The following is a 16,396-nucleotide window of genomic DNA, read 5'->3' as shown; positions in this document are numbered from 1 at the left end:
CTACAGGAGAGGATTCTGAGGGATAGGATTTATTTGCATTTGGAAAAGCATGGGGTAATTAGGAATGGTCAGCATAGTTTAGAGCAGGACAGGTCATATCTCACAAATTTGTTTGAGTTTTTTTTGAGGAGATGACAAAGGTGATTGATGGAGGGTAGGGCAGGTTCCTCATGGCAGGCTGATATAGAAGATTAAGTCTGTATGTATATTTAAGGCAGAGGTTGATAGATTCTTGATTGGTCAAGGCATGAAGGAATGCAAGAAAAAGGAAGGAGATTGGGGCTTAGAGGAAAAATGGATCAGCTATAATGAAGTGGCGGAGCAGACTTGTTGGGCCACATGGCCTAATTCTGCTCCAATGCCTTATGGTCTTATTAAGACATATAGGATCCACAGTGACTTGGTAGATTCAAAATTGGCTCAGCCGTAAAAGGTGGAATGGTGCTGGATTGGTGTTATTCTAACTCGAGGTCTGTGAACAGTGGTGTTCCACAAGTATTCTTGTTGACACCACTGTTGTTTGTGATGCATATAAATGATTTGGTTGCAAATGTAGATGGGTTGATTAGTGATTTAACAGATTATAAAGAAAGTGGTGGAGTTAAAAACAGTGAAGAAGGTTGTCAAAGGATACAGCAGGATATATGTGTTGGCACATGGCCTAGTGGAAGTTCATAGCTCCTGGAACACATGTAGATAGGGTGGTAAAGAAACCTGAAGTTGGTACAGCGTTCTTGCCTTCATTGATTGGGGCTATGTTCCAGCTATTTAAAATTTTGTTTAGGCCAAAGTTTTGGGGAATTTTATGAAGTTTGGTTACTGCATTATCAGAAAATATGGAAGCTTTGAGGAGTACATCACTAGGATGTTGCGTGAATTGGAGAGTATTAATTATAAGGAAAGGTTGCACAAACTTGGAATGTTTTCTGTGGAGCATAATCAAAGTTTAAAGTTATGAGAGGGATTGGTAAGGTCAGTCTCTTTCCCAGGATGGAAAAATCAAAGACTTGAGGGCATCATTTTAAGTAGAGACGGGGTAAGATGTGAGAGGCAAATTTTCTTACAGAGGGAATGGTATAAATGCCTCAAAAATGATGCACGGGGAGGAGTGGTGGAAGCCGATATAAAAGTGATGTGTAAGGGGTATTTAGACCGGCGCAAGCACAGGGAGATGGATCACGTGCAAGCAGATGGGATTAATTTAATTTGGCATAATTAATTGGCCAAGACTGTGAGCCAAAGTGCGGGTTACTGTGATGTGCTTTTCTATATTCTATGAATGAAAATGATGAATAAAATTTGAAAGATTCCTCTTTCAAGGGGAATAGAGTTTAAAGTTGATAAATGCACAGTAGGTCCAATGGCTAGTTCAGTATCATTACAGCAGCCAGATTTTATAATTACTGTTTTCAGTTGCATACTAGACAGCCTGCTTCCAAAAAATGCTCAAATGGTTTTTTTGTGTCTTAACTAATACGCTGCTCGTGTTTGGTGTAAGGAAAATTTCTCGTATCATAGATCTGTAGATGCTCCTCAAGTATAAAGGGGAACATGCTGCAGAGGTGGCAATCAAGTGCAGAAAATGGAACAATCTCAGCTGCAAATTAAGAAAAATGTGCACAGAAAAATGTGCTGGTCTACAGCAACCTGTAATTCTTTAGGTGCTCTTGGACCAGGAGGTGCCAGGTAGAGTTGACTTGTTTGCTGGACTGATTTTGAAATTGTGTGCTAAAGTAATGCATGACTATCATAGTAGCATCAATTCTCCTTTCTGCAGTGTTTTGCCTCAGGAATTAGCCCATGGTAAATTGAATAGCCACAAGAACACTCAATATGACATTATAGATCTCAGTTTGTTCTCATGTAATGTACATAGGAATTTTCAATAATGATTCTAAAATACTTGCTTTGTTTTGGTGTAGCACGTGTACAGTCAGCAAGAAGTTCAGGACCTTTTAAGTCGCCTTGATAATGGCAATCGAAGTAAGATGGGGCAGAAAGGACTATCTGGGCTTGCAAAAAGTGTGTGTGCTTTTGGCATTGTTGGTAAGAATTTGACAACTGCTTTTCTTTCTACATTGACCTTGCTTAAAAAAGTCCCCTTTTTATTCCCAAATGTTTCTGTAATTACCTGACAAGAAGAAGAGGATGTCTATCATTCTTGTACGATATATGTGGCTTATTCCATATGTGCTTTGTTAATTATCCTTGATGTTGTCAATGTACCAGAAAGGAAAAAACAAATAGGATTCTGATTACCAGTATCACCAATTTGCTGATGACACAAAGCTGGGTGGCAGTGTGAAATGTCAGGAGGATGTTATGAGAATGCAGGGTGACTTGGACAGGTTGGGTGAGTGGGCAAATGTATGGCAGATGCAGTTTAATGTGGATAAATGTGAGGTTATCCACTTTGATGGCAAGAACAGGAAGGCAGATTACTATCTAAATGGAGTCAGGTTAGGAAAAGGGGAAGTACAACAAGATCTAGGTGTTCTTGTACATCAGTCAATGAAAGCAAGCATGCAGGTACAGCAGGCAGTGAAGAAAGCTAATGGCATGCTGGCCTTTATAACAAGAGGAATTGAGTATAGGAGTAAAGAGGTCCTTCTGCAGTTGGACCTGTTAGCTTGACATTGGTGGTTGGGAAGTTGTTGGAGTCGATTATCAAGGATGAAGTTACGGAGTACCTGGAGGCAAATGACAAGATAGGCAGAACTCAGCATGGTTTCCTTAAAGGAAAATCCTGCCTGTCAAACCTAGTGCAATTTTTTGAGGAAATTACAAGTAGGCTAGACAAGGGAGATGCAGTGGATGTTATGTATTTGGATTTTCAGAAGGCCTTTGACAAGGTGCCACACATGAGGCTGCTAAACAAGATAAGAGCCCATGGAATTATGGGAAAGTTACCTATGTGGATAGAGCGTTGGTTGATTGGCAGGAAAAAGAGAGTAGGAATAAAGGGATCCCATTCTGGTTGGTTACGGGTTACCAGTGGTGTTCCACAGGGGTTCGTGTTGGGGCCGCTTCTTTTTACGTTGTATGTCAACGATTTGGATTATGGAATAGATGGCTTTGTGGCTAAGTTTGCTGATGATACAAAGATAGGTGGAGGGGCCGGTAGTGCTGAGGAAACAGAGAGTCTGCAGAGAGACTTGGATAGATTAGGGGAATGGGCAAAGAAGTGGCAAATGAATTACAATGTCTGAAAGTGTACGGTCATGCACTTTGGTAGAAGAAATAAACGGGCAGACTATTATTTAAATGGGAAGAGAATTCAAAGTCCTGAGATGCAACGGGACTTGGGAGTCCTTGTGCAGGATACCCTTAAGGTTAACCTTCAGGTTGAGTCGGAGGTGAAGAAGGCAAATGCAATGTCGGCATTCATTTCTAGAGGAATAAAGCAGGGATGTGATATTGAAGCTCTGTAAGGCACTGGTAAGACCTCACTTGGAATACTGTGTGCAGTTTTGGGCTCCTTATTTAAGAAAGGATGTGCTGATATTGGAGAGGGTTCAGAGAAGATTCACTAGAATGATTCTGGGAATGAGAGTGTTAACATATGAAGAACGTTTGACCGCTGTTGGACTGTACTCCTTGGAGTTCAGAAGTATGAGGGGGGACCTCATAGAAACATTTCGTTGAAAGGCATGGACAGAGTGGATGTGGCAAAGTTGTTTCCCATGGTGGGAGAGGCTAGTACGAGAGGACATGACTTGAGACTTGGAGGGCACCCATTCAGAACAGAGATGCGAAAAAAAAATTTTAGCCAGAGGGTGGTGAATCTATGGAATTTGTTGCCATGGGCAACAGTGGAGGCTAAGTCATTTGGTGTACTTAAGGCAGAGATTGAGAGGTATCTGAGTAGTCAGGGCATCAAAGGTTATGGTGAGGTGGGGGATGGGACTAAAGGGGAGATTGGATCAGCTCATGATGAAATGGTGGAGCAGAATTGATGGGCCAAATGGCCAACTTCTGCTCCTTTGTCTTATGGTCTTATTTTCCTCCATAAATGCTGCCAGACCTGCTGAGTTCCTCCAGTATTTTGTGTGTGTTGCCTATGATTTCCAGCATCTGCAGAATTTCTTGTGTTTTAAATAATTCATTGTTTAAAAATGTTAGAATCAACTGTAAGCCAAAGTCACAAAACTTTTGGGAAGGATGAATGCAAGGCATAGCAAAATAGTTCTTTTTTTATTGCACTTAGAAGAAAATGGTGTTCAGAAACTCTAGATCCTTTAGTCTAGTTATAGTGGTATATTTAATGAAAGTTAGAAAATGGCAAATGTAGAGCAATTACTTTCAGTATTATTTGAGTAAGGGAGGAGGATTGCATACCTGATAACCCAAGCAAATCAATATTAATCAGGGATGGTGACTTCCAAAGCAACATTCAGAGTACAAGTAATAAGTCAGCAAATTGATTACAAGAAAAAACTGTATTAAATAGTGATGTTCCTTGGGGCCAGTTTATTTCCAACTAATTTCAAAAGAGCAAAGCAAATGGCCTAGCTATGATCATCAAAGGTTTTGCTCATTAAGGAACAAGACTTTTTAAATAAAAATTTGTACTTGTATTTCTGTCATTTAAGGTGAGACAAAGAAACTGGGGAATTGTAATCAGGTAGGTTAAGATGCAGGGTTATAGTATCAGAACACTACAGTATGGAAACAAGCCCTTTGCCCCATCTATTCCATGCCGAAATATTATTCTGACTAGTCCCATTGACCTGCATCTGGACCCTTCATATCCGTCCTATACATATACTTATCTATATTTCTCTTAGATGTTGAAGTTTAACCCGCATCCACCACTTCTACTGGCAGCACATTTCACACTCTCACCACCTCTGAGTGAAGTTTCCCTTTATGTTCCCTTTAAATATTAGACCTTTCACACTTAATCTATAACCTAGTGTCACCCAACCTCAGTGGAAAAATCCTGGTTGTATTTGCCCTAGCTATACCAGTCATAATTTTGTTATTATCACATCTCTCCTCATTCTCCTACGCTCCACAAAATAAGAGTCCACACCTGTTCAACTTCTTCCTGTCTCGTATGTCCTCAGGTCCTGGCAACATGCTTGTAAATTTTCTTTACACTTTTTCAATCTTATTGTTATTCTTTACTCTAGGTAGATAACCAGAACTGCATACAATGCTCCAGATTGATCATCACCAACGTCTTATACAACTTTAATAGCATAACATCACAATTCCTGTACTCAGTACTTTGAGTTATGAAATTCAGTATACCAAAAGTACACTCAACAGATAGACGTTTTCTATCTGTGGTGCTACTTTTAAGGAATTATGGATCTGTATTCCCAGATCCCTTGATTCTACTGTACTCTTCAGTGCCCAACCATTCACTGTGCAAGTCTTACCTTGATTTGTCTCTCAAAGTCCAGCATCTCACACTTGACTACATTAAATTCTATCTGCCATTTTCAGTCCATTTTCCCTACTGTTCCAGATCCCACTGCAAAGTTTGATAGCTTTTCTCACTGTCCACTATACCCTCAATCTTGATGTCATCCACAAATTTGCTGTTCCAATTTACCACATTATCATCTAGATCTTTGATATAGATGACAAACGTCAACTGACCTAGCACTGATCCATGTGGCACTCGTATAATCACAGGCCTCTAATCAAGCAGTCAACAATCTATTACCTCTCCGTGGCTCCTCCTGGAAAGCCAGCGTTGAATCCAATTTCTAACCTCAGTTTGGATGCCAAGTGACTGGAATTCTTGACCATTCTCCCATCTGGGATCTTGTCAAATCCATGTGGACAACATTCTCTACCTTGCCTTCATCATAGTTTTTCATGGATAAAGTCCTCCCCACCACTGAGCACATCTACATGAAGTATTGTTGCAGGAAAGCAATTATCCATCTTCAGAGAACCCCACCACCCAGGACATGCTCTCTTCTCACTGCTGCCATCAGGAATAAGATACATGAGACTCTGGACTCACACCACCAGGTTCAGGAATAGTTATTACCCCTCAGCCATTAAGCTCTTGAATCAAAGGGGATAACTTCACTCAACTTCAGTTACACATCATTGAAATGTTCCGACTCACTTTCAAGGACTCCTCATCTCATGTTTTCAATATTTATTGTTTATTAATATATTATTATTTATTGATTTTTTTATTTGCACGGTTTGTTGTCTTTTGCATACTAATTGAACACCCAAGTTGTTGTGGTCTTTCATTGACAAACCTGGTAATATGTTATGTGAAGAGATAAAGTATTGGCTAAGGAATGTGATATATAGGGTTAGTTGGAAGCCATATGATCTGGTAACTCAGAAGACTAAACTTTGTATCTCTTGGATCTGAGGTCTACGTATTTACCTGGTTAGATAGATTGAGATAGAGGGTAGGGGTAATGTGTAGTTTGATAAGGTGTGTTGTATTCTGGTGTTTAAGTCCAAGGTTCTTTTAGAAGTCAGGAACGAGGCATAAAACTTGCTGCCTCACAATCATTTTATTAAGAGTTGATAGAATAAAAGGAAATTGAAACAAACAGGGACAAAGTTCTACTAGAAGAGAGGAACTAAAGATAAAGATAATTGATTGTTAAACTGCAAAGATTTTTAAAAAATCTTGTAATTGTACCTGCCTCCATTACTTCCTCTAGTAGCTCCTCCATTCACACCTCACCCTCTGTGTTGAAAGCATACTCATCAAGTCACTTTTAAATGGAACATAGAGCATAAAGCAGTATAGCACAGGAGCAGAACCTTCAGCCATCATAAACACAAGAGATTCTGCAGGTGCTGGAAACCCAGAGCAACATACAACCACACTTGGTGGGCCAGGGGACATCTATGGAAGTGAATTAATAGTCAGAGTTTCAGGCCAAATCTTTTCATCAGGAGTCCTTTCAGCCCAGTTGTGTTGTCAAATTAATTCAGCTAGTAACTTTTGCTCTCTCACCCTAAATCTGTACCTAATATCTCTAGTCTCCCATCCCTTAGGAAATAGAAAGTGAATATTCGCTTCATCTGTGCCCCTCATATGCCCCTCAAGATTTTACAAGGTCATCCATCAGCCTCCTTTGTTCCAGGAAAAATAGTCCCAACCTATCCAGCCTCGCCTTACAAAATAAACTGACCAGTACCGGCAACATCCGTGTGAATGTTTTCTTTCTAGCATAATCACAAGTTGCCTGCAGTATGCTGACAGGAAGAACATGTAATACTCCAGGTGCACTCCCACCAACGTCTTAGTTAGGTGTAACATGATGTCCCAATTCTTCCACTCAAGAGTTTCTCCAATGAAAGCAAACATGTCACACACTATCTTCGTCACTTTATCTACCTCTGTTGTCACTTCTTGGGAGCTCTGTATTTGTACCCCTAGGTCTTTGTTTTATTGGGTGCTCCAGGATCCTGTTTTAACTATGTATGTCCTCTCCTGATATAACTTCCCAGAATGCATCAATATGCACAAACCATTTTGATAGGATAATAAACCAGGTATCTAAACTGCCAAAGGTAAATATTACTGTAATAATTGTAAATGAAAACATCAATTAGTATTTATGTAATATGGGCAAACTTGTGGTAATTGAATTCTGAGCTGGTAAGAATAAGACAACCATTAAATGATACTTCATGAGTAATGAAGGTCCATAGGGGCTAAAGGGTTTTTGTGCTTAATATTAAATGATCTTGCATACTAGAAATGGGTGTATATAACAAAGACTGCTCACATGCTGAGGGAGTATTGTCCTTATGATCTGCTGAACAGGAGCATGAAAGGGAAAAATTCTTCAGCCAGAAGGGGGTGATTCTGTGGAATCCATCTCCGCAGACAGCTCTGGGGAGCAAGTCATTGGGTATATTTAAAACAGATAGGTTTTTGATTAGTAAGAGCATCAAACCTTATTGGGCAGAGAAATGGGGTTGAATGGAGTAATAATCAGCTATGATAGAATGGAGGAGCAGACACAATGGGCCAAATGGTCTAATTCTACTTCTATGTCAGATGGTCTTAAAAATGAATTCAAAATAGTGGTTAAGTTATATTTTTAATACAGTGAACATTTCTGGGTACCATACATTTAGCAGGGCTTATTAGCTTTGCACACTTACTAAGTTATATTAAATAGATAATAAAATAGAAAAAAGTACTGAGGGTAGTGTACATGGATTCATTGTCCATTCAGAGATCTGATGGCACAGGAGAAGAAGCTGTTCCTAAAACACTGGGTGTTGCCTTCAGGCTTTTGTACATCCTTGCTGATAGTAGCAATGAGAAGAGGGCTTGTTCTTGGTGATGGGGCTCTGTGATGATGGATGTAGCCTTCCTAAGACATCACCTTTTGAAAATGTCCTCGATGCTGGGGGAGACTAATGCCATTATAGAGCTGGCTGAGTTTGCAACTTTCTGCAGCATTCTCTAGAAATTTCCTAGAGTACTTGGTGCCATACACTTGTAGATCTCTCCAAACTCCGAATGAAATATAGCCACTGCATTGCCTTCTTTGTAATTGCATTAATCTGTTGGGCCCAGAAATTTTGACACTCAGGATCTTGAAACTGGTTACCCTTTCCAATGTTGAGCAATAGACAATAGGTACAGGAGTAGGCCATTCGGCCCTTAGAGCCAGCACAGCCATTCAATGTGATCATGGCTGATCATCCACAATCAGTATCCCGTTCCTGCCTTCTCCCCATATCCCTCGACTCTGCTATCTTTAAGAGCTCTGTCTAACAATTTCTTGAAAGCATCCAGAGAATTGGCCTCCACTGCCTTCTGAGGCAAAGCATTCCACAACTTTCTGGGTGAAAAAGTTTTATCCCGAACTCCGTTCTAAATGGCCTACCCCTTATTCTTAAACTGTGGCCTCTGATTCTGGACTCCCCCAACATTGGGAACATGTTTCTTGCCTCTAGCGTGCCCAATCCCTTAATAATCTTATATGTTTCAATCAGACCCTCTCATCCTTCTAAATTCCAGTGTATACAAGCCCAGTCGCTCCAATCTTTCAACATATGACAGTCTGCCATCCTGGGAATCAACCTCGTGAACCTATGCTGCACTCCCTCAATAGCAAGAATGTCCTTCCTTAAATCTGGAAACCAAAATTGAACAATACTCTAGGTGTGGCCTCACCAGGGCCCTGTACAACTTCAGAAAGACCTCTTTGCTCCTATACTCAACTCCCCTTGTTATGAAGGCCAACATGCCATTAGCTTCCTTCATTGCCTGCTGTACCTGCATGCTGACTTTCAGTGACTGATGAACAAGGACACCTAGATCTCGTTGTACTCCCCCTTTTCCTAACTTGACACCATTCAGATAGTAATCTGCCTTCCTGTTCTTGCCACCGAAGTGGATAACCTCACATTTATCCATATTAAACTGCATCTGCCATGGATCTGCCCACTCACCCAACCTGTCGAAGTCACCCTGCAATCTCCAATGATCCCTCAGTGAAAAATGGTGTGTGTTCACTTGACTTTCCCCTTCCTGAAATCTACAATCATTTCCTTTGTTTTACTGACGTTGAGTGCAAGGTTGTTGCTACACCACTCAACTAGCTGACCTAACTCGCGCCTATATGCCTCCTTGTCACCATCTGAAGCTCTGCCAACAATAGTTGTGCCATTGCCAGAGTTTATAGATACCGCTTGAGCTGTGCCTAGCCACACAGTCGTGGCTGTAGGGAGAGTAGAGCAATGAGCTAAGGTGATGATTTAAGAGGAGCTTTTTGGAAGATAGGAAACTTATCTACAACATGGTAATAGAAGTTTGGAGAAGTCTTTTGCAATGTATTAACTTCATAAACCAATTTTATATCTGTTGAAATTTTGATAGATGTTTAAAGGGAAGTGAAGTTTCAGAGGGTGAGGTCATGTTATTGGATCTGTAATCCAGAGCCTTGACTTTATGATCTGGATACATTTTGGATCTCATGATGGCAACAAGGGTATTTAATAGTTAATGAAATAAATCATTTGATGACAAAAAGAACTACAGGCTTACCATGGAAAATGTTTCTATTCTTTGGTATCCATAGTAAAGATGAAAATTTTGCATTCTGGCATGGTCCAGCCTGCAGTTAACTTTAGGCCCACAGCAGAGTGTTTGAATCTTAACTGTTTTCAGAAATGACCATCCATGACTGTCTTTTTAAGAACAGTTACTGATGGGTCTAAGGCTGTTTTTTGACATCAACATCTTGTATTTGAATCTAAAAAATTACTGAGTTAAGTTGCAGATCATCACAATATCAATGAATGGCAGAATTGCTTTGAGGAATTAAATTGCCTGCTTTTGTTGTTATGAGTATATACTATTTCCCATTGGATGGCATTGTTACAGCATGGACAACTTTTTTGCACGTGTTTTTTTTGTAACCTTTTGCCATCTGGGCAGCTTCAGTGCCTCTTAACTAGGGTCTATCATTGTATAGGATTAAAGGATGATCCTAATTATTTCAAATCTGTAAATATGGTTGTTTTCTTATCATTGCCTCCTTGTTGATTTCAGGGACACGTAGATTAATTGTTCAGTTAGTGGCTTGGCTTAAATCTGATAATTCAGCACTGTGGAGAGAGTGTATGTAAGATCAGCGACCTTTCAGTGGCCTAATATGTGCTTTTACCACTATGCTATTAAGATAATCTGTCTTTTATATGGTTATAATTTTGATCTGATGCAATAATCTACACTTCAGACTAAGAATGCTTTTTCTCTATAGGATTTGTCAGATTTTTAGAAGGATACTACATTGTATTGATAACCAAAAGAAGAAAGGTTGCAGATATTGGTGGCCACTCAATTTATAAAATTGAAGACATCAACAGTGTCTACATTCCAAATGATTCTGTTCGAATTGCGCATCCAGATGAAGCCAAGTAAGTGGACACAGGACAAGTTAATAGTTTTGATCCTTAATACAATAAGATGCCCAAATAATTGACTTGGACAATTCACATGCATTGGCTTAGAAATTATTTGGTTATGGAAAAGGCTCAAAGCACCTCAATTTTAAAAGAAGCTGCATAAGAGTATAAGCACTTAAAACAAAAGTGTATTTTTTCCCTATGAAGTTTCATAGCAACAGGCTAATGAGGGTAAATAGGTAAAATAGGTCATGGAATCATGGTGATGAAGAAATTGGTAGTTGTTGTTAGAGTATAAGGAGGTCAATGATACAGATTGGAAAACCTCAGAACTGATGAATCACAAACTTAAAATGCAGGAAACAGGAAATGCAGTGGGTCAGCAGAGCAGTTGGGTGAAGGGTAGGGATCAAAGATACTTGATTTTTGGTTTGATGAATTTCGATGGATGAGTAGGGATTAGAATTGCAATCATAGATTAATCAAGATCAACAGCAAGAGGAGGAGTAGTAGGATTGAATATTAAAAATAATTCTTAAATCAGGAGTTGGCAAATGCCAGATAGATGCTTCATCCACCAACTAATCAGATTGCTCTTCTTTAAGTACCATTTTATCAAGTCTCGTATTTCTTAACCTGATTTCAATAACTGATTCTGTATAATTGTCATGTATCATTCATGGTCTTCAATTTGCATGTGAATCTTGAACTAAAATATTTACCATAAATGTGTATTTATAAAGTGGAGGACTTGTAACAAATTTTGCAAACAATGATCCACATTAGCAACTAAGTTTATAGATTACATTTGTTTGCATTGTTACAAATGCAGCAGCAATGAATATAAAACTGAAACAGGCTTTGAAACAAATCCTGAAATTTGTTAACCTCTGCTCAAACTTAGAGAAGTAAACAAATGACTAACTTAACCGGAAGTTAACATTTAGGTGGCACAAACATTCAAACTTAGAAACTGTTTTTAATGAGTTCTCATCCAAGCACAGACTTGAAGTGATAAATACAAAAGTCCATGTGATTTATACAGTCATTAAGGAGAGACTTCTGGGAAACAAACGATTCCTTCGAAGTAACAACGAATCTGCCGATCCCACAGCCAGGAGATCCCTTGTTTGCAGAAATCAAGAGGAAATAAAAGGAACTGACCTTTAGACTGGAGGGTGGTCACTGCACAAACCTTCCCGACTTTGCAGGGGTTTAACTCAAATGTGCATGCCACAATTCCTGAATGAAGTCCCAAAAGTCTATCATTCCCCAAAACACTGAATGACATTAACTTTATCCAATCCTTTGAACTTGGATAACTCCGGTAATGCCTTCACTCTCCGATACTGGACTGTAAGGGAAAAGTAAATGTACAACAAACAAAACCGGTGGAGCCTTCATACCTCCGACCAGCAACAACAATGTTACACAAAAATAAAAATGAGAACTGCATTACAGACCGCAGGCTTGGATTAAATACCACTTGGAACATACCATCACGTGACATAACATCACCCCACAGTCATGAGACAATTACATCATCCCACTAACAAGATCATTACGTCATCCCACTGTCCTGTGATCAAACTGTGAGCATGTAACAGCATCGTACACAAAAATCGTTTACAATGATAGAATTTCTAACTCATACAAATCATCACTGTTTTATATTGCTTTTTGTTCTTAAATTAATTTTACCATGGTTTGAAAACTTTCACATCAGTCTTTTACAATTCTAGGCTCAATTCAACCACAGATATAATTTCAGATGTTCATACCCTATAATCCCAAGTTATCAACTGTATACATACACTAAAAAGCAAGAGGGTATCTAGAAAGAGGGTAGGAACTCAAGGACAAAGTTGGAAATGTGTGCCTGGAGCCAGAGGAAATGGGCAAAATACTAAATGAATACTATGCATTGATATTCACCAGGCAGAAGGATGTGTAGATAGTAAGATCAGGGAGGGATATGCTGATATTGTAGCGAATATTAAAAAAATAGGAGGCGGAAGTGTTGAACCTTTTAAGGACAAAAGGATGATTAAACCCCATGGCCTGATGAGATCTATGTGAGATTATAGAAAGACGCAAGAAAGGAGATTGCTAGGGCCTTGACATAGATTTTTGAATCCTCTTTAGCCACAGGCAAGCTTCCAGAAAGCTGGAGAAAAGCCAATGTATTCCTTTGTTTAAGAAAGGCAATAGAGATAAATCAGGAGTTTATAGGTTAGTGTGCCTTTCCTCAGTAGTATTGGAGAAGAATTTGAAAGACAGGATTAATTTGCAATTGAAAAAGCTTACATTTATCAGGACTAGTGAGCATGGATTTGTGTGGGGGAGGTCACAGTAAGTTTTTTGAAGAGGTGGGAAAGATGATTGATGAGGGTAGGACAGTGGTATTTGTATACAGTTGTCCCTCGGTATCCCGCGGGGGATTGGTTCCACGACCCCCTGCGGGTACCAAAATCCGTGGATGCTCAAGTCCCTTATATAAAATGGCGTAGTATTTGCATATAACCTATGCATATCCTCCCGTATACTTTAAATCATCTCTAGATTACTTATAATACCTAATACAATGTAAATGCCATGTAAATAGTTGTTACACTGTACTGTATTGTTTAGGGAATAATGACAAGAAAGAAAAGTCTGTACATGTTCAGTACAGAAGCAACCATCGTAGTTCTTCTGAGAACACTGATGCTGCCTCAGCATCAGCCGATGCCGATTTTCCCGTGACCTTTAAGTTCTTGAGGCTGTAGCGCTTTACATAGCTAGCTAGCCATCCCAAACTAGCCTTAAACTCCTTCCTCTCACTCACAACACAAGTAGCAAACAAACGAGACATGAGGCGAACAATGCAAGTGCTGGAGAGAGACTGAGGATCTGTGAAATGGTGGGAGGCCACAGCAGGGTATGCCTACGCATCACTTCATTCGCGTGGATTCAGTGTAGTGCTCAGTGCGCAACAAATTCAAGTTTTGCTTTTTGGAACTTTCTGGAATTTTTTTTCGAAGATTTTCAATCCACGGTTGTTTGAATCTGTGGATGCGGAACCCACGGATACGGAGGGCCAACTGTACATAAATTTAGTAAAGCTATCAATGAGGCCCTTTGTAGTAAGTTGATCCAATTGTTTCTAAACTCAGACTCTCCTGTGGTGTGTTTTTTTCAGAGGTGTTGTAGAATATACTGCATTACTTAATGTGAGGGTAAATACAGATGAGGGAGGTGTTGGTTACATCACTTGATTTTCTAATATATGTTTGGAAGGATAATTTTCAGGGTTGGCTTGCTAGCATAGTTCCATTAGCCTTTAGAAAGCTAACCTTGTTGTACAACTGTACTATATTAAACATGTCACTGTTAACTATTTTGGTTGGTTGGTATTCTGCCAGATAATAAATTATGGATTCCTCTTGCTTGCTGTTCACCCACTTTCTAAGACTTGGTCCTAATGATCCATGTCATTACTTGGCTTGATCTGCGATAAGAGAAATGGGCCCATTGTTTTTTTTTTAAACTTTAAAAATGAGGTATGCATGCTTGTTCTCAGCCTAACAAGATCTATTAATGGCTTTCTCAGTGATGATTCTAAGTATTACATATTCAGTTTTGCATAGAAGTGTCTTCTCTGAACATTTCTTAATGTGTTTTTGAACTACTTAGACATATGGACAATAATGTAAGTGATAGAAAGAACATAAACACAATAGATCCTGCAGATACTGGAAATCCAGAGTAACGCACTCAAAATGCTGGAGGAACTCATCAGGTCAGGCAGCATTTATGGAGCAGAATAAGTGGTTGAGGTTTTGGGCTGAGGCCCTTTTTCTGTCAAAACATTGACTGTTTCTTCCTCCCCATGGATGCTGCCTGACCTGAGTTCCTCCAGCATATTATGTGTGATAGGAATAACAGTTTAGCTGACCAGTTGGAAATATTGTTCAAGAAATTACAATGTTTCTTTTAATTTACTGTCCCTCAGTATTCAACAATAAAACTATTTAAATATTTATTTTTCTCCCCCGTTAGGTATGTGAAAATTTTCCAAAGTGTGGATCTTTCCAGCAATTTTTATTTTAGGTAAGCCTTTGCTTTTATTTGTCATTTTCATAATTACATTAATACTGTATGTTGTTTACCTTTCCCTATCCTTTGTATTTCAATTGAATAAAATTGGGCTACAGGAGATTCAGAGGAGCTATAACATAGAGAAATCAGTTTGCAATCATTTAGGGTTTGGAATACTTGGTACAATCTTGGGCCTCTTAAAGAAGATTCTGAATTATTTATCACATGTACATCGAAACATAAATTGAAATGTGTCATTTCTGCTGACAACCAACACATCCAAAGATGAGCTGGGGGCAGCCTGCAAGTGTTGCCACACATTCTGTTGCCAACATAGCATGCCCACAATGTTGGGCAGAACAACATAGACCAAAACAAACAAGAATATATGAAGACAAGTCCCATTCCACCCTCCCTCCCACCCCACCCATGTACATGTACATGTTGTATACCCATTAACCCCAATGGACCTATGGATTCACAGATAATGGGCCCACAACTTCCCAGTAGACTTGCAGTGATTTGCAGACTCAGGGCTTCGGCCATCAGGCCTCAACTTCCTGATGGCCTTCGAGCTTCAGTCAGGACCTCTGACCTCAGGCTTCGATCTGAATCTCTGATTGACCTTTGGGCGTTGATCTTGGGTATCAACCCAGGACTTGCAGATGATGACAAATGAGGACCCAGACTCTTGACCCTCAAATGCTGGTCTCGCTGATGACAGTTTCCTTAAAACTAGATCTTGAATTACAGTCTTGCCAATAATGGAACCCTAACCATCCTTACCTGTCGACTGGCGCGACATCCAACCTTGCCTCTACCACTTAGAGCAGATACCTGTTCTCCATTTATCCCACATCCCTGTCCCTAAACCCTACCTGACCCCTAACTCCCTTCTCTGTCCCCAAAACTATCCCTACAAACTTAACAGTCTATATTTACAGTCAATTTAAGAAGGTTCACTGGGTTCATTCCTGGGGTGAAAATATTGCTCTATGAAGAACAATTGAGCAGGTTCTGCCTACAATATTTACAATAAAATAATTTATTTTTCTTGCTGTAAGATTCAGAAGAAACATTTCTCCTCTGGGAATCATGAACTTGGACGCACAGTTTCAGAATAAGAGCTTTAAGATATATAAGGAAGAATCTTCTGAATTCTGTCTCTAGAGGCAAACATTTGGCTTCCTAAAATGCGATAAATATGAATGAGCATTTTCACTTGGTGGTTTTATTTTTCCAGCACATTTCAGGGCTGACTTCTCTCCCCAAGGTCTTATCTCTGTCCTAACATATGCAGCGTACTATTTACCCATTTGCTGCTGTACTTTCTGACATGGTCGCTCTTTTTAAACTCCTGAATTTTCATATTTGTTTTCAAATTGCTTTTCTTTCCCAATTGTTGAACTGCTGCTGCATAATGATCTTACAAAATGCACTAGCT

The 16,396-nt window shown here is 39.5% G+C and overlaps 1 protein-coding gene across 3 annotated transcripts in view; it reads left to right on the top strand.

The window, feature by feature from the left end:
* fig4a (FIG4 phosphoinositide 5-phosphatase a) overlaps positions 1-16,396 on the top strand; it is a 105,820-nt gene that overhangs the window by 15,045 nt on the left and 74,379 nt on the right. For 2 of the 3 annotated variants that reach the window (XM_059982959.1, XM_059982961.1), the window contains 3 exons: positions 1,923-2,046; positions 10,728-10,884; positions 14,914-14,964. In XM_059982959.1, the coding sequence (XP_059838942.1) occupies positions 1,923-2,046; positions 10,728-10,884; positions 14,914-14,964 (332 nt within the window). The remainder of the gene's footprint in view (positions 1-1,922; positions 2,047-10,727; positions 10,885-14,913; positions 14,965-16,396) is intronic. The other variant, XM_059982960.1, reaches the window with a different exon arrangement.

Source organism: Hypanus sabinus, chromosome 10 (assembly GCF_030144855.1).
Source record: "Hypanus sabinus isolate sHypSab1 chromosome 10, sHypSab1.hap1, whole genome shotgun sequence".
NCBI classification, from domain to species: domain Eukaryota; kingdom Metazoa; phylum Chordata; class Chondrichthyes; order Myliobatiformes; family Dasyatidae; genus Hypanus; species Hypanus sabinus.
This window is presented reverse-complemented; position numbering and strand designations above follow the sequence as displayed.